Source organism: Sorex araneus, chromosome 3, assembly GCF_027595985.1.
Source record: "Sorex araneus isolate mSorAra2 chromosome 3, mSorAra2.pri, whole genome shotgun sequence".
NCBI classification, from domain to species: Eukaryota; Metazoa; Chordata; class Mammalia; order Eulipotyphla; family Soricidae; genus Sorex; species Sorex araneus.
In genome coordinates this window covers 233,126,435-233,147,593 of record NC_073304.1, presented here as the reverse complement: position 1 = coordinate 233,147,593, position 21,159 = coordinate 233,126,435, and the positions used below count along the sequence as shown (strand labels likewise).

The 21,159-nt window shown below is 66.0% G+C and overlaps 1 protein-coding gene across 4 annotated transcripts in view; it reads left to right on the top strand.

Moving 5' to 3' along the window:
• The window catches only part of SLC39A11 (solute carrier family 39 member 11), a 190,827-nt gene that overhangs the window by 148,813 nt on the left and 20,855 nt on the right, over nt 1-21,159 (top strand). For all 4 annotated transcript variants that reach the window (XM_055131242.1, XM_055131240.1, XM_055131243.1 and 1 more), the window contains exon 7: nt 12,694-12,763. In XM_055131242.1, coding sequence (XP_054987217.1) covers nt 12,694-12,763 — 70 coding nt within the window. The remainder of the gene's footprint in view (nt 1-12,693; nt 12,764-21,159) is intronic.

Sequence of the window (21,159 nt, the reverse complement as noted above, 5' to 3'; positions counted from 1 at the left end):
GTGGGCCTTCTCATGGGGCTGGATGGGACTTCCGGTGGGCCTTGTCGTGGGGCTGGATGGGATTTCCGGTGGCCTCCTCGTGGGGCTGGATGGGAATTCCGGTGGGCCTTGTCGTAGGGCTGGATGGAATTTCCGGTGGGTCTCCTCGTGGGGCTAGGTGGGACTTCCGGTGGATCCCCCCTGTGGCTACGCGGGACTTCCGGTGGGCCTCCTCTTTGGGGTAGGTGGGACTTCCAGTGGGTTCCCTCCTGGAGCTATGTGGGACTTCCGGAAGGCTTCCGCTTGGTGGTAGGTGGGACTTCCGGTGGGTCCCCTCCTGGAGCTACGTGGGACTTCCGGTGGCCTCCTTGCAGAGCCCTCTGTGTGTGAGTCTGATGGTGTAGGACTCCCAGGGCGGGAGGAGGACAGAAGGTGCCAGATCATTTTGGGGGAGAACAAGACCCGAGTGGGGCTGAGATGCCGAGGGCCACAAGGCCAAGGAGGAGGTGGTACCGGGAGAGAATCAGGGCCTCTCCCTTCGCAGGAGGCGGGGCCCGAGAAGAAGGGGCCGTCTGTGCACAGGCGGCTCGGCACGTCCTGGGGTCCCGCTGCAGTCCAGGCACTTCCGGTGAACGATGACGCATTCCTCTGCATCCGTAGTCCAGTGGGATCCCGGCAGATCCCATTTGATGCACCCCAAAGTCCAGACCGAAAATCCCTTTCCTCCCGGGGTTGCCAGCTCGGAGATGCAGCAGGCAGCTCCTAGGGCCAGGGACACCCATCTGGAGTGGACACAGTCCTGCATTTGGGCCTGACCTCACGTGCCCCCCACCCCCCACAACCCCCAGGTACCCGGGACCAGAAGGCACCACACCAGCTGCCCGAGCATCGCAGGGAGGTCTGGCCCATGCCACTGGGAGGGCAAGAGTGACTCTGGGTGCCTGGGCCCGGGACTGGGGTGATTCCTGATGACCCTAGAGGGGGACAAGACCATGTGGCCCTCCAGAGTGGACCCCACTTGTCTTTCCTACCACCAGGGCGAACCTCAGCGGGCTCCCCTCCCTACTGGGGGAGATGACCACCGGAGATCCACAGAGGCGCCCCCTCTCGTGCTGGGCCCCGGTCTAGAGACAGTCGTGGGTGCACCTGGGACTCAGGTTGGGGACCAAGTGTCCCTGCACAATGCCAGGTCGCATCAGATTGGAGGCGGGAGGGCCCTGCACTCCCGCCCCCCAACCCTGCAGCGGTGAGTGGCAGTGGGCGGGGCCGTCCGGAGTTGGTGCAGAGGGCCAGCGGCCGCCTGCGAGAGTGGGTGGGGGGGCTCAGCCAGCCCCCACGTGCCTCCTAAAGCGCATCCTGCTCCTGGGAGCGGGGAGGATCCGAGGCGTTCCCAGGACATCTGTTCCTCATTCTGGGAGACTGATGTCGTTTCTCTCCCCCACCCCACCGAGTGGGTGCGGCCAGGTCAGTTGGGTGCAGAAGCCCGCTGGGGTGAGCCAAGCAGCGAGGAGCATTTGCCTTCTGAGAAAGATCAGGAAAGACCCCGAGGCGCCTGGCTCTGACCCGGGGAGGACGCAGGAGCCCGAGGTGCTGTTTGTCTCTGGTCTCCGCCTGGCAGGGGGCGGTGAGGCGCCCTGCTTCCAGAACCTTCGCTGGAGGAGGAAGCAAGGAAAATACGTGGTTTTTTTTTTTTTCCTTCCCCCGATCCCACTTACTCCCCCTCGGCGAGATAGGACGGACCCCGCACAGCAGCGGGGGAGCTCCGGGCATTTGTCACCCTGAGGCTGGGCGCGGCGGGGGGGCGAGAGGGGGGCCGGCAGCCCCGCAGGTGTCTGTGGCCGCATCTCATGTCCTTCCGCGGTAATGAGCATCTCCGAGAGGATTCTGAGTCATCAGCTCGGCGAGCAGATTAAATTAAGGATGCAGGAAAATGAGGCGCGCCTCTGCGAGCCGCTTCTCTCCGAACCAGGGGAAGGAGCGGCCCAGACCCTCCTCCACGGCAAGGCGCCTTAATTAGCCGGCCCGGCCGCCCCTCGCTTCTGAGTAACCGTTTCTCTCCCACGGCATGGCTGCCGGTGACCCTGGGGACGTAGCGGAGACCCTGCCCTGCCTGGCAATGTGGCCGGTGGCTGGGATTAAGGCCCCCTCTTGCACCCCTCCCGTGGGGGCAGTCTCTGCCCCCCCCTCACCCCCGAGGAAGCAAGCCAGTGTACCTCGTCCTTGATCCGAGTCTTTCTGGACGCCAGAGGCCACTCGATGGGGCAGTGCGGGTCCCGTCTCCCCGACAGGATTGGAACAAGCCCGTGTCCAGAAAGCGCCATGCCTGTTCTAGAGAGATCCGTCACTCTCGGTGACACTTTTCCAAAGCCAAGAACCCCCCCGCCCCCCCCGCTGGGTTGCGTGTCAAAGGGTGGATGGATGGATGGAAATCGACTCACATGCTGAGTGTGACGTCCGAAGCCAGCGGGGAGCCCTGCGCCTGGTCCCCCCCCCCACCTCCAGGCGCTCGGGGAGGGTCCCTGCTTGGTTCTTCCCACTTCTGGGGGCTGGAGCAGTGCCGGGGTCTCGCCCATCTGCTCACGGGGCTCCCCGGAAGTCTGTGTCTCCTGACACGGCATCTGTGGTCGGGTTCGGGGTCCACCTCCAGCCACTCCTTGTCTCGAGAGCACCCATGCAGGAGGCTCACGGCGTGACACGAACTGAGGGGCACGTCCTCCACCCCCCGTGCTGTTCCCTGCAGCCAGCCCCGACTGTCCCGGAATGGGACCTGCAAACCGGACCCCTCCCCGCCCCCCCCCCCAGCTGCCGAGGTCGGGAGCAGGGATTCCTTCCTGAGGCCTCAGGCCTTGTCGCTGGGCGCTTGGCTGATCCCCCAGGATGGCGCATCGTGCACGCCCCGCCCCCCCAGTCCAAACCCTCAGGAATTCTGCAGAGCCCACCCACCCCCAGACTCCAGCCTCCCCGAGGAGAGCCCCCTCTTTTGGGGAAGAGGCAGCTGTGAAAGGTCAAGTTGTGGGGAGCCCTGAGAGTTGAGGAACCGGGCTCAGCCGGGGGGGGGGGCGCCTTGTGCCCGCCCCCAAGCTTTCCTGGGCACAGCCCTGGGGGTCCCTGAGCCCTCCAGGGTGGCCAGTGCCCCTCCTCTGTCAGCCCCGAACTAGAGCAACTCGGCCCCCCCAGATCCCAACCCGGGACTGTCCCGCCCGCACAGTGGGGCCGAGAATTGGCACGGCCACAACCCCCCAAAGCCCCCATCACAGCTTGGGAGCCCCCCACCTAGGAAGGAGACAAGGTCCGCGCCCAGTCAAGGCCCGTGGCTCCGGGTGGCGAGGCAGGTGGCCAGCCCGGCAGAGGCGGCGACCTGGGCCAGGCGCTTCCCGGCCCACCTGTCGGACGGAGCGGGTGGCGTCTCTGAAACGCGGCCATGAGCACCCAGCGAGGCCGCGGGGAGCCCGTTTCCCTCCTGTCCAGTAGTTCTCCGGCCCCAGCCTGCCCCGGAGCCCAGGATGGTTCCATCTGGGACTGTCAGGGGCCGTGCGGGGAGGGGTGAGGGGAGGTGGGAGCTGGGAGAAGGGATGGGCGGCCGTGGAGGCCCCCCGGGATCCAAGCATCTGGCCGGGGTGGGCTCCGAGTGGGCTCCCGGGGGGTGGGCTGCCTGCCGCCATCTGGCACGTGCCCGGGGCCCGCTGTCTCACGTCACGTCTCCCGCGAGAGGGGTCCCGCCCATCTGCAAGTCTCAGCTCTCAGCCTGGGGCCTGCCTGGCAGAGGCTTCTGGAAGCCCAGCGAGAGGCAGGGGGCGGGGTGCGGGGTGGGCGGCCGGGAGTCGAGTGTGAAGATCCACCGTCCTCCCTGCAGTCCAGAGAGGGGGGTGCATGGAGGCTCTGCGGCGGGAGAGGGGCGTGTCCGTCTCCGTCCTCGCCACTGCTCCGGGCCGGGCCTGTCCGTTCCTGGACTCCGGGTCAGGGCATCTGTCTCGGCCCTCGGTGGCGGTGGGAAAGACGCGCCCTGAGGGGCCGGAGCCTTAGCACCGCGGGGAGGGCGCGTGCCTTGGGTGCAGCCCACCTGGGTTCAGTCCCCAGCTCCCCCCCAGTACCGCCAGGAGTACAGAACCAGGAGTCAGCTCTGAGCACTGCCAGCTACGAGCCTCAAAAGCGAAACCAGGAATTGCGCCTTGAATTGGGGAGGGGGGCATCCCTGCGTAACCAGACTGCGGGACCTCGCCCAAGAGACCCGCCGCACAGCCCTCCGCTGCCCTCCGATGCCCGGGGGTGACTGGGTGCCCCCTGCTGCCCCCCGAAGCCTACACTCCAGGAAACACAGCTTCCCGGAAGCTCCGTCAGGGCTGAGCTCCTGACCCAAGGATTCCCTCTGTCCCCGAGCCCCAGACTGCAGCAGGGGGATTTCCTCTGCCCCCTGCTCCACCTGCCCCCCCCCACCCCAGCCCCAGGCTGCTGCGGGCAGTACCAGAATCAGACTGTTAAATCTCGACTTCCTGTGTCTGGCCCCCTGTGCGGTTTTTTTTTTTCTTTTTGGGTCACACCCAGTGATACTCAGGGGTCACTCCTGGCTCTGCACTCAGGAATTACCCCTGGCCGTGCTCAGGGGGACCCTATGGGATGCTGGGATTCGAACCCGGGTCGGCCGCGTGCAAGGCACACGCCCTCCCCGCTCTGCTATCACTCCAGCCCTCCCCCCTGTGCGTTTTTGAGGGGCCCGCGATGATCCAGATGCCGCCAGAGCAAACCACATGCTGACCTGTGGGGCGTGGGGACCCCAAAACTCCGGGCCTCAGGGCACACAGCCTTCGGGCTGCTCAGGCATGGAACCCAGGGGCGAGGTGCTGCTCACACGGGTGGGGTCACCGGTGTCTGGGGGTGGGATCTGCCTGAGCACCTCCCCCCTTCCAGAGCTTTCTAGCCACGTGTCTTTCTGCACGGTCCGTGGGGACGTGGCCGGCTGCAGCGGCGCACAGGGGAGAGAGAGCACTCAGGGAGTACTCCTGGTGATGCCAGGGGAGTCGAACCCGGGTCTGCTGTGTGTGAAGTAGGTGGCTTCCCCCATACTGTCTCCCGCCCGGTGTTTTCAGTTTTGAAATCAGGAGCGCGGGGCTCCCTGGCCAGCCCCGGAGCAGCCGCCGGCTGGCTGGTGGTTGAGGCCGGCCTATGCCGCCTATGAAAGTGGGATGGGCGGTCCCGTGGGGGCGTCACTCGCGCCCGTCTGCCCGCCCTCGGCGGGGACAGGGGTCCTAGCAGACCTGATGATTCCCAGGAGAAGGAGCTGAGGCCGATTAAATTAGGAGCTGCTCGGAGCTATTGTTCTAAGCCGGTGCTCGGTTGCTTGGAGACAGATGCTTTTCCCACCCCGAGTCTTCACCGAGATCTTTGGGAGGAGGGGCAGTGGGGCGGGGCGGGGGTCCTGGGCACCCCCCACACAGGATGTCTCCTCGGCGCAGAGACGGGCCCTGGGTGGCACTTGTCCCCGTGGGCTCTTCCGTAAGCTCACTGAGGGTCCACGAGCACGTCTAGGCTGGCGGCCACTCTCCTGGACCCTCAGGGACAGCACTGGTCAGCCGCCTGCCCCACGCCTGGCTCTCACTGTTGGTGGAGGTGGCCAGTCGCTAAGCGAGAGAGACGCCGCCGTCCGGCTCCACTGGGGGCCCACCCGCAGCTGCCACCTCAGGTACTTGGAGGGTTGGGGAGGTCAGTGCTGGCCTCACCACGCCGGTCGGCGTGGACACTGGCGTCCTTCCGGTCACTCCCAAGGCAGTCGGCGTGGACACTGGTGTCCTGCTGAGCCCACAAGGCAGGTCGGCGTGGACACTGGTGTCCTTGTGGTCACTCCCAAGGCAGTCGGCGTGGACACTGGTGTCCTGCTGAGCCCACAAGGCAGGTCGGCGTGGACACTGGCATCCTTCCGGTCACTCCCAAGGCAGTCGGCGTGGACACTGGTGTCCTTCTGGTCACTCCCAAGGCAGTCGGCGTGGACACTGGTGTCCTTCTGGTCACTCCCAAGGCAGTCAGCGTGGACACTGGTGTCCTTCCGGTCACTCCCAAGGCAGTCGGCGTGGACACTGGTTGCTGGTCTCACAAGGCTGACCAGTGTCGGGTGGACACCGGTGTCCTACTGACCCCAGAGGCAGCTGCCATGCAGCACCGGAAACCCGTGTCTCCTGCCCGTGGGGGAGCTGGTCCCCGCTGCCTGGCCTTTGGGGGGGCCGTGGCTTTTAGCCCCCGGCAAGGCAGTGCTCCAGTTCCCAGCACCCCAAACCTCCGCTCGCACTCTGGGCGCTGCCCCCCTTGCAGGCTTCAGAGGTCGGAGCATGGAGCAGAAAAGTATCGTGGGGGAGAAGGGAGGCGCATTGGAGCCGGAGACCCCTCCAAACCACAAGAGGGGACGTGGGGGGGCCGAGACGCGGCGGCGAGAGGGGAGGCTGTAACGAGAAGGGACGGAACGACGCCCCTGGAGTGTCACAGAAGCCTCACCCCAGTCACTGCAGGCTCCCGGAAACAGCCCCCCGCATCTCCGGGGCTCCCCGGGTCCAGAAACGCAGTCGGGCTGTTCCCGTGTGTGTGTGTGTGTGTGTGTGTGTGTGTGTGTGTGTGTGTGTGTGTGCATGCAGGTGCGGGGAGGTTTGGGCCTACACCTGCTGGTACTCTCAGCTCAGTGCTCGAGGGTCATCCACAGTCCTGGGGTCCCCCCATGTGTTGCTGGGACGGAACCCCAAGTTCCTGCGTCAGGCCCGGTGCTCCAGCCCTTCCCGCTCTCTCGGTCCAGAAAGGGTTTGGTTTTGGGGCCCCTCCCCCCCAGCAGGGCTTGCTCCCGGCTCTGCTCTCAGCAGTCACTCCCAGCTGGGCTCGGGGGCCCACCTGGGGGGCCGGGGGTTGAGCCCGGGTTGGGCGCACGCAAGGCCGGCGCGTCACGGCCGTACCACAGCTCCAGCCCCCCGAAACACCCTCTTCACGAGAGGAGCGACTCATACAGCGCGGAGCCCGGCGGTGACGCAGGCGGCTATTTTTATCCTCGCCGAGATGACTCCAGCCCGGGCCTGACAGCCCGCGTGTGTGCGCCGGGGGCTCGGGGCGGCCCCGAGGGGGCAGGGGCCAGCCCGCGCCCCCCGAGTGGCGTGTGTTTGGGATAATGACGGTGACGACGACGAGGCAGCGGTGCTTGCTTGCACACAGGAGAGTCAGGGCACGCGTGTGGGCGTGTGTAACTGCGCCTCACGCATGTGGGCGCGTGTACGTCGGGATGCAAGGTGTGTGTCTCTGTGTGTGTGTGTGGGGGGTGTGGATTCGAACCCAGTGTTCCCGCCCCGCGCTCAGCCCAGCAGGACCGGCTCTCCCTGCTTCTCTCGGCCGAGCTGCCCCCACCCTGTCCTCTGCTCCCGGCTGGGAGGCGCGTCTCGTTCCCGTGTGTGTGTGTGTGTGTGTGTGTGTGTGTGTGTGTGTGTTCCTGACGCCACACAGACGAGGGTTTCCTCTGCAGGATGGGGGGCGGGGCCCCGGGCACCCCCACGACGGGTGCACTCACCCCGGCCTCTCTGCACAGGAGGCCGAGAGAAAGGCCAGAGCCACGGGACAGCGGGGAGGGCGCCCGCCTGGCACGCGGCCGACCCGGGTTCGATCCCCAGTACCCCGTAGGCTCCCCCAAAGCCCCGCCAGGAGCGACCCCCGAGCACAGAGCCAGGAGTAAGCCCGGAGCACCGCCGGGTGTGGCCCCCAAACCCAAACAAAATCAAAAGCTCTCGGGGGCCCCCAGAGGGGGCGGAGGAAGCCCCCGAGGGTAGGGACTAACCCGCTCCTGTAGGGCGCTGGCGCTGCCCCATTAAAAAATAGATGAAAGAAGGAGGACGCGGGAGGAGAGGTGATTAAGTGGCGGGCGAGTCGCTGCAGAGCGGCTGATGAAGAGCGGGGCTCATTAATAATTCATCCCGGCGGCCCTTGATTGGCTCCCCCCGAGCGGGCGCGGGCCCGGCCCGCCCTTTGATTCCCGACCGGCGGCACAAGATTAAAAACAAACGGGGGCGGCCTGGGGGGACTCAGAGCGGATCGCGGGGCCCCGCGAGGCAGGGGGGCCGTAATGAAGTTGGCGGTGCAGGAGGGAGGAGAGGGGCGCCGCGGCCTGCGAAACTCACACCCGCTGGGGGGCACCCACGGGGGTATGGCGGGAGGGCCCCGTGCCCTGGACGGGTCCAAGGGTCCAAGCGGCTTCCCCACCCAGCTCTGGTTGGCACCAAGCCCGGGGGGCCACCGCAAGAGCCTGTCAGTGAGGCTCCCCGGCACACGCGCACGCACATACGTGTCAGGGACCCACTAGAGACAGCGATGCCTGGGCCTGCGGTTTCTCCAGCTTCCAAGGACCCGTGGGCACAGGCGGAAACTGGCCCTCAGGGTGGACAGGGACCCGGTTCAGATGTCTGGCCTCTCCCCACAGCTGGACCTGCCTGTCTAGCCCCAGATGTGCCCTGTGTAGCATGAGTGCGTGTGTGCATGTGTGCATGTGTGTGAATGTGCATGCATGTGTGCACGTGTGTGCCTGTGTGTGCGTGTGCATGTGTGCACGTGTGTGCATGTGTGTGCACATGTGTGTGCGTGTGCATGTGTATGTGCATGTGTGCATGCATGTGTGTGCCTGTATGTGCTTGTGTGTACATGTGTGTGCATGTATGTGCATGCATGTGTGCATGTATGTGTGTGCATGTGTGTGTGCGCGTGCGCGTGTGTGTGCATGTGTGCTGAGTCCATGCAGCGCTGTCCCCGGGAAGGCCTCAGCGCCTCTCTTTATTCCGGGCACCTTGCCTTTGTCTTTCCGCTTTCCTGCTTTCTCCGGAGCAGCTGTGTGCCGTCCCCGGGGCCTGCTGTGATGGAGCTGTCACCTCGGCCTCCTGGCCCGTGGCCGCCCTGCCCTGCTGTCCGTGCGCCCCTCCTTGATCCGCCCTGTCCTCTCCTTCCCTCCTGCCAAGTGGAAACAAAACCCTCTTGAAGTGAGATCTCAGCTCCGTGGAGAGGCCGTGTGCAGCGGCGAGAGCCCTTTCCAGCCGCCTCGCCGGCACCAGCGAGCCCGAGACTGCCCGGCTCAGGCCCGGGCGTGGGGGCGGGGAGGGGGGCCGGGGCCGGAGCATGGGAAGGACCCAGCCTGAGCGCACAGACCCCAGGCACCCAGGGGCACGGGGAAGGGGACACAGCACACAGAGTGTGGCCGCTGACCGGGCCCCGGGCCCAGGACGGCCCTGGGTCAGGAAGAGACTCGCAGGACAGTGAGATGCCACCCTGGGGGAGAACACGGGACAGTCACCAGCCATGGCGTAAAAGCCGCATGATGCGGCGATGAGGGCGTCTGAAGGAAGACCCGGTGGTCGGTTGGAACGTCCTAGAACCCCGTGGCCAGTGCACAGGGACCTAGTCGGAGACGCAGCCCAGCAGCCAGCAGGGCGGCTCCCAGCACGTCCGGGGGTGGGGGGGTAGCCTGGGCACAGCCGCAAGAACAGGCAGAGACAGTCCCCACGGCGCCCACACGCACACGTGAGCACACAGGAGCACACACAGGCCTGGAGGGTTTCAAGCCCCCGAGACTACTCCACTACACACACACACACACACACACACACACACACACACACACACACACACACACACACAGAGGCCTTGATGAGGTTTCAAGACCCACTACACAAGTGCGTGCGCACACACACACACACACACACACACACACAGGCATGGAACAGGAAGGAAAGATGCATGCCCCCACCTCACACCCCCTCAGGCTGGGACTGGACCTTCCAGGAGGCAGAATCAGGGCTGAGGGCCCCCCAGGGGCTGCTAGCTCCACTGTGGGGGTCTCCGCGTGCTGTGGGGTTGCCGGCTGCCCCCCTCCCCGGACTCCTCTGCTGCAGGAGAGAGAGAGCGAGGCCCGGAAACGCCCCCTCACCCTGGGGACGAGGACGCTGTGTCCACCGCCAGCTATTTCCAGGAACTTCCAGAATGTTCCAGAGTGGCTGGACTCCCTGGCTGCAAGTCGCACGGGAGGGGGGACCCCCTCGGAGGCGGGTGCGGGTTGGCGGCGCTTCAGCAGCCCGCCAGCTGCTGGGCACCGCGAGCCCGCGCTGTGAAGCCCCCCTGCCCCGGGCCCAGCTCTCTAGCCCCCCTTTTCGCCTCTGGGGGGACCTTCCGTGCGCAGGTGGGAACCGAGCACAGGCCTTGCACACCAAGGCCGGGCATGGCCCCTGGGCACAGCTGACCGTGACCCCCCAAACCCCCAAATCCAAACCAATCAGAGCCCCGGGCAGGCGGGCTGGCACTGCCGACTCAGGCCTCTCTCGCCCCTGCTCTGCCCCGGGAGGGGAGAGATGGAGCGCTGGGGGCGGGGGGCTCGACAGCCCCCCCCCCACACACACACAAAGCAGAGTCAGCTTTGAGCTTCTCCGGTGTGACCCCAGCAACCCCCTCCGGGCAGCCTCAGCCTGGGTCCCTGCAGGAAGCAGCTCCTCTCCCGCCTAATGACGCCGCATTTGCATGTGCGGCCCTGCCGGGGGTGACTCCTGGGGTCGGCTGCGGGGGCGGGGCGGGGGCAGGGCGGCGGTCTTCTCATTCTTCCCCATCTCCTGCATCCCCTGCTTCCCAGTGTGCCGACAGCCCTGGTCTCGGTCCCTCCCTCCCTTGCCCCCTTGGAGTAGTGAGGGGCTCTGTGGCAGGGCCGGGGGGTCGGGGGGGGCGTCCACAGGCGAGCAGAGACTCGGGGAGCCAGACTTGCCCCTTTGCAGATGGTCACGGAATGTTCCAGGCTGTGGCAGCACCAGGAGGCCAGGGCGGGGTGGAGGCAGGAAGTGGCCCCTGGGCTCCGGATGGTTCTGGATGCCCAGCGTGACCCCGATGCCACGGTTCTTGCTGCCCTCGTCCAGCAGGAGCCCGGACCCAGGTCAGCCGTGAGGAGCTGGCAGAGGGAGTACGGGGTGGGGGCGGGCGGGACCCCGCTGCCTCCCCAGGGTCCCCGGGACTGGGGAGTTTTGCTCCTTAATGAGGCCCTTGCCCCGGGCTGCCCCCTCTGGGCAGAGACACTAGTTAGAGCCAGAGCCGGGGCAAAGGAGCAGCCGGGCGGTGCTGGTTCTGGTTCTGGTTCTGGTTCTGTCCAGGGTGAGCTGCCCTCCCCAGCCCGCCCTCGGCTACAGCAGGACGCCGCAGAGAGGACCCGGGGAGGGTTTGGTCAGCTCCAGCCCGGACTGTCCCCGCGGCCTGGGCTGCAGGGATCATGCAGGGATCATGGCATCCCGGGTGACCGCACAGGGCCGGGCCGGGCCAGGCCGGCGCGCAGGCGCCCCCTTCTGCGGAGAGGGAGCAAGAGCCCGGGATCCGCAGAATCCACGCCCCCACCCCCAATCCTGCAGCCCTGTTTGCAAGTGAGACTCTGGGGGGACCCAGACGCCCCCTCCCCGCGCCCCCCTCCCCCGCCCTGCATAGAGCCAGGAGCCAGACCGAGCTCTGCCAGGTGTGGCCCCAAACCCAAAGGTTGTATATAATATGATACTCATAAGATGTAAATTGCAGAGCACTGCACTGTCGCACTGCCGTCCCGTTGCTCATCGATTTTCTCGAGCGGGCACCAGTAACGTCTCCATTGTGAGACTTGTTACTGCTTTTGGCATATCGAATACGCCTGGGAGCTCGCCAGGCTCTGCCGTGCGGGCGGGATCCTCTCGGTAGCTTGCCGGGCTCTCCGCCTCCCTCCCGCCAAAGAGCACACTTTCCTTTCATCCCCTTCCCGCCAGAGAGCACCCCTGTCCTCTGTTCCCTTTCCGCCAAGAGACTTAACCGTCCCCCCGCCCGGGCCTCTCCCAGCCGCAGCTCACCAGGGGTCAGGAGGGCCCGCCCGGGAACGCGCCCTGAACCTCCCTGTCTCTGTCCCTCGGCCTGGGCCGGGCTGTCCCCTCAGACCTCTCAGTTTTGTGTCATCGGACCAGAGTGGACTCGGGGGCCTGGACCTTCCCGTTTCGCAGTTGCAAAATCGGCGTGTCCCGGAGAAGTCCAAGCCCGTTTGCCATCGAGCCTCCGTAGGGCGTCCACGGAGCGGGGGGATAGGGCCCCTGGGGGACCAGGCCGGGCGGGGGGCAGCGCTGGGGCCGAGCCGGCCCCTCGGGGCACTTGAATCAACCACCCGAGTGGCTCTCACCCGCGGGTCTCCGGGAAGCAGGAAGAAGGCGTCTGCGTCTGCGGGGGGGGGGGGGTCTGGCAGTGGGGGGCTTTGCGTGGGTGTCGCTGAGCACTGGCATCCGAAAAGGGGAGGGTTCTCCGGAAACAGCCCCCACCCCAAGCTCATTGTCTGAGTGTATTCCAAGCACTTTTGCTTTTTTTTTTTTTTTTGGGGGGGGGTCACACCCAGCGATGCACAGGGGTCACTCCTGGCTCTGCACTCAGGAATTACCCCTGGCAGTACTCAGGGGACCATATGGGATGCTGGGAATCGAACCCGGGTCGGCCGCGTGCAAGGCAAACGCCCTCCCCGCTGTGCTATCACTCCAGCCCCTCCAAGCACTTTGAGGGGGGGGGTTGTTTTGTTTTCGTTTTTTTCAGTTTAGGGGCATCTGTGGTGCTGCAGAGGGAATGTGGGTGGCCGCGTCAAGGCCAGTGCGCCCCCTCCCCTGACCCCTCCCCTACCCCCTCCCTCCCCCTCCCCAGCCCCTAGAGGCGGGTTCTCTAACCCTGGTGCTTTCTGCTCCATTTCAGAGGGTCTGGCCGTTGGCGTTGGCTTCGGGGCGGTGGACAAGACGGCCTCGGCCACCTTCGAGAGAGCCAGGTAAGTCGCGGCCGGCGTGGACATGCTGGGGAGCAGCGAGAGGGGGGGACACCCAGCCAGCAGCCCCTCTGGACAGCTCACCGCACAGTGCTCATGCCATGGGGGCAGTCGGCCTCCAAACTCGCCCACTGCTGATGGGAGGTGGCAGGATCCGGCAGGCAGTGCCCACCCCACCCCGAGGTTCTGGGGGGCGTTTCCAACTGACTGTCCCCCCCGTCCGGGGGCCTCTCAGGGCCAAGGCCGGGCGCAGGGGGCAGGGAACAGGCGCCCCAAATCCACTCTCCCTTGGGGCTTCTCAGGGGCTGGCGGGAAGGAGCAAAAGTCCAAAAGGAACCGGGTGGCGGTGGGAGGGGTCTGGCCCACGTGCCCACTTGGTGACCTGACTGTGGCCCCAACTGCCCCTCATGAGACCTGGGGTCACACCACTGGGCAGCACAGCCCCGGGAGGCCCTGTGGGTGACACGCCCGGGGCTCTTTGCTCTCCTGTGATGGGCCGAGTTTAAAGGAGCTTCAGGGGGGCTGGAGAGATAGCACAGCGGGGAGGGCGTTTGCCTTGCACGCAGCCGACCTGGGTTCAAATCCCAGCATCCCATAGGACCCCCTGAGCAGGGCCAGGGGTAATTCCTGAGTGCAGAGCCAGGAGTAACCCCTGTGCATCGCCAGGTGTGACCCAAAAAGCAAATAAATAAATAAATAAAGGAGCTTCAGGGCGCCCAGCTGAGCACTGCCGGGCTGAGGAAGCCTCGGAGCAGACGGGCATCTGCGCCACCCGCTGTCCCTTCTAGAAGGTTCTCCTGCCCCTCAGTCTCTCCGGGTGCTTTCCCCTCCCTCCCTCCTCTGCTCCCAGCAGACGGGGCTCCCCTGAGTGCTCCCCCCCCCCCCGTCCCTCACATTGTCACCCCCGGGGAGGGGGACCCCAGAGGGCTCGGCCTGTGGTCACTGGGGAGGGGAGGGCGTGTTTCAAGAACCACGAATTCCTCCGGTTCCAGAGAGTTCCACGGGCGGGCGAGACCTGGCTGCAGGAAGGTCATCTCAGATGGGGGCAGAGGGTCCCCTGGCCCCCCCCCCGAGTGACCCCCGAGCACAGAGCCAGGAGTGAGCCCGGAGCACTGCCAGGTGTGTAGCCCCGAAACCTAGAAAAACACCGTTCCCGGGTGGTTGGTGGGTAGCAAGCAGGTGGGCGGGGGGAGGCCGTTCTTGGCTCTGCCCTGCGGGGGGGGGGTCAGACTCAGGGCCTCCCACCTGCAGGGCCTGTGCGCTACCCCCCCGGGGCCTGCCGGAGTGCAGGGGGCCTTTGCCTTCTCTCCCCGTGACAGCAAACGCTGCAAAGGGCTCTCGGGCCTGCGGGACCTGCGTGCGGCTGCTGCCCTCTGGTGGCCAGAGGCGGCTACTGCTCTCCCCGCACGGGCTCGGCCCTGCTGCCCGGCTCTCGGGCAGGACGTGCCCGGCCCTGCCAGCAGGGGGCGGCCTGGCTCACAGGGAGCAGGTGCTCTATGCAGTGCTCCCCCGTTCTCAGCGTTTGGACCCGCGGCCACGTACGCTGCTCACGCTTGCTTCCTTCCTTTTTCCTTTCCTTTCCTTTTTTCCTTTCTGGTCACCCCCGGCGATGCCCAGGGGTCACTCCTGGCGGTGCTCGGGGACCCTACAGGATGCCGGGAATCGAACCCGGGTCGGCCGCGTGCTGGGTGCTTGCCCGCCCCGCCGTCCTGTCTGTTTATTTTCCTTTCCGCAGCACCGGGAGCGGGGCGTTGCCCCCAGCTCTCCGTGTAGACGGGCCCACCCGGCAGGGCCGGGCCGGGCTGGGTGCCGGAGCCTGTGCTCTCTGTTCGGGAGGTTCCCGGGGACTGCGGGGCACCCCCCCTGCGCCCCTCACTTCCCCTGGGAGCCGTTTCTGCGCTGCGCCCTGACCCCAGGACCCAGCCGCCGGGCAGCTACCCCCGCACGTGGCTGAGGCGGGTCTCTCCATCAAGGGTCCATCTGTCTGTCCAGCAACGCCTAAGCCTGATTCCCCGGGCCGGCCCCAGCGCCCGTATATATGCTAGTACACGCGCCCTGCTCGAGGGGGGCATGCCCGAGCCAGGGCGCCCAGCCCGGGTCTGGAGAAGATCTGGGAGCAGGCACTCAGCTCTGTTGGCCGGAGCGAGGCTGTCCGAGCACTGTCGGAGGGGCACTCCGTGGTGGAGGTGCTCGTGAGGGCAGATGCAGGGATGACCCCCGCTGGCCGTGCGTGCCCTCCCCTCCCCCCCAGACGATCACACCCAGCCAGGTGGGGATGGTGCCTGATGTGGGGTCAGGAGACCACCCCGCGGGGGGTCCACCACACCCCGATGGTCTGTCCTGCTGGGTCCGGGCCTGCCCAGCTCACTCTGGACACGTCCTGGGGGGTCCTCCCGCCAGCCTGCGCCCCCGGGTCTGTGTTCCCACGTGCTCAGTCGGCTGGTGCTCTGTGCCCCTGTCCCCGAGGGCGGCAGTTCACGTGGGGCCTTGGCGACCTCCCCGTTGTGCTGGGGGACTCCAGCCGGCAGGCGTCTGGCAGACCCGTGGGGGCTGATGTCTGTCCAGTGTCCCTGCCCCTCATACTGGCTCTCCCGCCTGTCCAGCTGGGCCCCGGGCAGAGCCTCCCCGCCCTGGAGAAGGTGGTCCCAAGGGCCTGTGGCCTTCGGCCTGGAGCCAGCCTCAGGCACGGGGTCCCCGGTCAGAAACCACGGGGGTTCCCTGGCGGGGCTGCCAGTGGCCTCTGCTCTCTGTCCTGCCTCAGGACCTCCGCCCCTGCCTCGGTTTCCCCTCTGGCCACCCTAGGCTACCCTCTCGGTTCCAGCGTGGGCTGTCACTTGCCCTGTGCTGCCTTCCTGTGTCCTGGGCGGGGGTGAGGGGGTGGGGGGGACATTCGCAGCCACCCCAGGGAGCTCTGCCCGGGGGCGCCCCAGCCTCTGCCCGTCAGCAGCTCCTCCAGACCCCAGCAGCGTCCCTCTGCCCCCGCCCGGCGGTAGTGCCCATGCCCCTCCCCCGCAGCCCCGCGGCGGCGGCTGAACTGGCACAGCTTGGCACAGGGGCCCCATCTCTGCACGCCGCGCCCTCTGTGCAGCCGGAAGCGGGCTTGGAGGGGGGCGCGGACCCCGCAGATCTCCGTGGGAGCTGCAGCCCACCCGCCACGGCGGGCCAAGGACCCTCCCGCTGGCCTCACGCTTCCCCTCACGCTCTGGGTGGCCACTGGCACACGGGCCGGTGCTTGTACGTGTCCCTCGGGTCCTGCCTGTGGATTTTTCTCCCTGCCCGGTGCTCGCCGAGTTCCCTCTGGGGTCGGGGTCCCCCGGGAGGGCCCCCTTGCTCCTGCCACCTGCACGCCTGCTGGCAGTGTCCAGGCACCGCGGCCTTGTCCCCCGCCTCCCCCCCCCCGGCACAGCGGCTGTGCCCGGCTCACACGCCGCAGGAGGCACAGTGCTCGGGACCACAGACACCAATTGCCAGGACCCCGGGGGCCCCGAGCTGAGCCCCCCACATCTGCTCCCCCTTGAAATCCGGGTAATGGGGTCGCAGCCCACCCCACAGACTATCGGGCCCCCCTTCTACCTCTCAGCTGCACATGGGGACCCGCAGAGGAGCGAAAGCCCCCCACCCCCCACCCCCCCATACCAGCCTGCCGATGCCCCCCCCCGAGGGATTTGCACCTCCCTGAGTGGGGTCTGCCCCCGCCCCCACCGTGACTGCGGAGGCTCTCAGGGGGAGACCCCTCTGCAGGGCACGGTCCTGGACAGGGGCCTCACCCCCTGGCGTCTCCCCGCGCCCTGCCCCGCCCCCACGCCTCGCCTTGTCCACAGGATTGGAGCAAGCTTGAACTTGGGCGAGGGCAGGAGTGAAACCAGGGCGGGGGATTAAGCTCTGCCTGGCGGGCGAGTGCCAGCAGGCCGGTGGCGCTCTGTTTACCAACAGCGCCGTGTAATCACTCCTTTCCGCGCTGCCCTTCTCTGCCGACCCGCCGGGCCCTCGGGGAACCCAGACGCCCTAAGGAACATTCCAGGCCTGGCCGGAATCTCGGGCCCCTTTGGCATCATTATTGCCAGAGGGCCCATGGTCTTGCGGGCGTGGGGGGGGGGCGGAGGAACCGCAGTGCCCATTGTGCCAGAGACCCTGGCTGGCATGACTCGAACCCGCGCCTTTCCCTCTGCTGAGACCCGAGACCCTAACTTCCGGGCGGGCTGAAACCTGTCCGGGACCCACCGGGCTCACGGGGATTCAGGTTCCTCGACTCGCCCAGTCCAGAGCGTCTCTGGGGAAGTAGCCAGATGAGGCAGGAGTCACTCGGGGGTGGCGGGGGCACCCCAGGAGTCCCCGCTCCCGGGAGCTGCTCACCAGGACGCCCCCCCCCACGCCCGGGGGCTCCCCCACCCGCAGAGCAGACGTCGCGCCCGGGCGGCTCCGGGAGCCGGAATCCGCTGCCAGTTTCCTGGGGGCAGAGGGAGGAGGAGGTGGGGACGAGCGAGTCTGACCTAAGGGCCCAAGTTTGGTTCCTGGGGCCTCTGGCTGCGGCCGACGCAGCAGATCGTACCTCCCTGGGGCCTCCGGAGGGGACACAGCCCCCCGTCCACCCTCAGCCCAGCCCGTCCCCCCAGCCAGTGGACACAGTTGGCCGGCTGGTGTCACGAGAGTGCTCGGGTGACCGGGTCATCAGATCCCTCACACCTGCATTCCTGGGGAGTCTGCTCCGGGGAGCTCCAGGGGACCCCCCGCCCCCTGCCCTGCCGTTACCCGCCCCTTGCCCTGCCGTTACCTGTGGGGTCCGGCCTGGCGAGGTCACCTTGATGGTGGGGGTGGGGGGTGGGAGGTGGGCAGGGAGGGCGTCGGCTTGCTCCCTGGCCTCCAGCCTGACCCTCCGTGGGCCCAACTCAGGGCTGTAAGCCACGTCCCCCCGGCAGTGGGGGTCACTGGGGAGACCCCCCCGCCTCCCAGCCCCCACCCTGGGCTGTAGGGAGAGACCCATCCCGGGGCTCAGGCAGAGTCTCAGCCCAACCCCAAGGATGTGGAGTGGAGGAGGAGGACGCGCGGGTACTGTCTTTGCCCCTCCTGGTCCCGTGGGGTCGGCTCTGTGCCTTCTCCGAGGACAGGGCTGGGCACGGCGTCCCCCTCGCAAGTTGCTTTGTCAGTTGCAGGGCTAGAGAGCGATGGTACAGCCGGGAGGGTGTTTGCCTTGCACGGTCCCATCCCCGGCACCCCATAGGGGCTCCTGAGCACCTCCAGGAGGGGTCCCTGAGTGCAGAGCCAGGAGTAGGCTTGGGGCAGAGCCACCACACACACACACACACACACACACCCAGCAACAAGAATCAGCTGTCGGGCATTTGCCAAGCCCTGTTCCCACTATGGTCCTCTGGGTCATGTGACGCCTTACTGCTTTCTTGGCAGGCTTTTGTTTCTGTTTTGTTTTTTTTTTTCCAGTCACACAAGGTGATGGTCAGAGGCTCCTCCTGGCTCTGCACTCAGGAATCACTCCTGGCAGTGCTCGGGGCACCCTGTGGGGTGCCAGGGCTCGAACCCAGTTGGCTGCGTGCAAGGCAAGGGCCCTCCCCGCTGTGCTGTCGCTCCTGCCCACTTGGTGGTTTTGTTTCTGTTTGGGGGCCACACCTGGCGTTGCTCTGGGCTGTGTCTGGCTCTGTGCCGGGGTGGGCGGGGAAGGGGTGCTCAGGGTGCAGGTGAGCCTCAGGGGGCTAAACGTGGGCCTCTGAGCCACACCCCCGCCCATCCTTGGCCCGTGAGGCCAAGCCACTGGGGAAGGGGGGAGTCCGTCTGCAGGGGCGTGGCCTGGCCCAGCCTAGGGACGCGGGGGACCGGTGTGGGGAGGCGTCTCCGTGGCCCGGAGTGACCGGACCTGGACTCAGCCCAAGGCCTGGCTGGGAGCGCAGAGCGGGGGGATTCGGGAGCCTCACCCCTGCATGAGCCTCCCGGGATCTGCCTCTAAGACTCTTGACATGCGATTTCCGGTTTGGGGGATGCCCTCTTCAGTTTCCGGAACAGTCCAGGGTATAATCAGGGGGTACTTTTTCTTTGTTTGCTTAAAGACTTGAGGGAGCTCTGAGTCCTTGTTTCCTGAGAAGGGAGTAGACGGCCCAGTAAGCTAAGGGCTCTCTGGGCCCCCCGCCCCGTGATGGGATAGGCCAGTGAGATGGCTCAGGACAGCCCCCTCGTCCCCCTCCCTCAGGCCGGGTAGCCCGGGGTCTGCGTTTTGCTTATTTATCATTATTTTTTTTTTGCTTTTGCTTTTCTGGGTCACACCCAGCAATGCTCAGGGGTTCCTCCTGGCTCTGCACTCAGGAATTACTCCTGGCGGTGCTTGGGGGACCATATGGGGTGCCGGGGATCGAACCCGGGTCGGCCGCGTGCAAGGCAAACGCCCTCGCCGCTGTGCTATTGCTCCAACCCCTGCTTATTTATCATTATTATGGTTTGGCGGCTTCCCCTGGCGGTGCTGGGTGGGGCTTGCTTCTCCTGGTACAGTGCTCAGGACTGTCTCCCGACAGTGCTCCGGGGACCATGCCGTGCAGGGCTAAACGCGGGGCTCCCACACGCGAACCCTGGGCTGTCGCCCTCGCGCTGTGTACCCGGCCCTGGTCTGAGTGCGAGTGGGCGCGGGCAGGGGGTGCCCGCGAACTCGGGTTCCCGCGCGTGGCAAGGGTGCCGCCTCAGGGCCCGGGGTTCTGGATTTCCAGCTGTCGCCGGCCGCTGCACGGGGGCCACGATGCCAGAGCCCCCGGGAGGCCTTTGACCCCGGCCCTGAGCTCACACGGCCCCGCACCGGGCTCTGCTCTGCGGCCCGCCACCTTCCGGGGTCAGACCAGGTGCCGTTGGTCCTGAGGGTCTGCGGTGCGGCCTCGAGACAGGGGCGGCGGGGCCCAGGCCCAGCTACCAGCACCGAGGGTCCGAGTCGGAGCAGCCCAGAACACTCCGGAAGCTTCTGGAGTCTGTCTCCCTTCTCTCCGCTCCCAGGTCGGGGGAGGAGCCTGAGTTAGATTCCCGAGAGGTCGGGTGGGGGCTGCTCCCTGCTCACCTCCTTCCACGGACACCCCCCCACCCTCACAGAAGGGCCCCTTTGTTGTGAGAAAGGGAAGCCCCAGTCACCAGCAGGGAGAGTGTTTGCGCTAGGGGGAGGAGTCAGCTCAGGCAGGGCTGTTTCCTCAGGGGCACACAGAGAGTAGCCCAGTCTGCTGCAGGAATGAATGAATGAATGAATGGATGGATGAATGAATGAGTGAGTGGATGGATGAATGACTGGGTGGGTGAGTGGGTGGATGGTGGGAGGGAAGGAAGAATGAATGGATGGAGGAAGAGAGGAATGAATGATGAATAGGTCAATGGATGGGTAGATGGACGGCTGGGTGAAACAGTGAAGGGATGGTTGAATAATGAATCATGAATCAGTGGCTTGATGGATGGATGGATGAACGGAGGGATGGATGGAGGGATGAATGGATGAGAGGGAGCTAGGCTGTAAGCCTTTCCGCCAGTCCTTTGCATTCTTTTCTTTTTCTCTCTTTTTCTTTTTCCCTTATTTTGCTTTTTGGGTCACACCCTGCGATGCTCAGGGGTTACTCCTGGCTCGTGCACCCAGGAATCACTCCTGGCGGTGCATCGGGGGACCCTATGGGATGCTGGGAATTGGGGGACCCTATGGGATGCTGGGAATCGAACCCGGGTTGGCCGCCGTGTTTAAGGCAAACGCCCTCCCCGCTGGGCTATCGCTCCAGCCCCCTTTTCATTCTTTTCAGTGCAGTCTTAAACAAACCTACAAGGAGAATTCTAAATTCAAAAATCCCCGCTGGCCCTTCAGCCAGCATCAGCCCTTCAGCCCAAGGTACCTTATTTGTTTGTTTGTTTGTTTGTTTGTTTCTATTATGGAAGTGTGCCCACCTACAGGAATGTGGGCCTCCATCACGTATCTCACTGGTGCCCCGTGGCGATGCAACAGCAGCCTTCCCGCTCTGCTGCCCGGAGAGCGGGGAGGTGGAAAGTCTTATTTGGGGGAGGGGTTGGGGGGGGGATGGGACGGCTCCTTGATGACGTAGCCAGCCCTGTCTGTGTCTGGACATCTCAGGGCTCCCTTTCCCAAAGGGGCTTTCTGCCTTTGATCTGCTCTGTGTGTGTGTGTGTGTGTGTGTGTGTGTGTGTGTGTGTGTGCATGTGTGTGTGCGCGCGCACGCGTGTCTACACAGCCGCGGTGCCATCGATGTGAAAGTGACCCCTGCGGCAACCCAGCGTGTTTATCTTATCAGGAAAATACTAAACCAGGCCCCGAGAACAAGGGCGTCAGTCTTCGCGGCCCTCCGCGCCCGGCCGGTCCCGGGTTCCAGTGTGCAAACCCCCCGTCCCGGCCGAGCGCCCTCTGAAAGGCGTCATTGTTTCCGGAC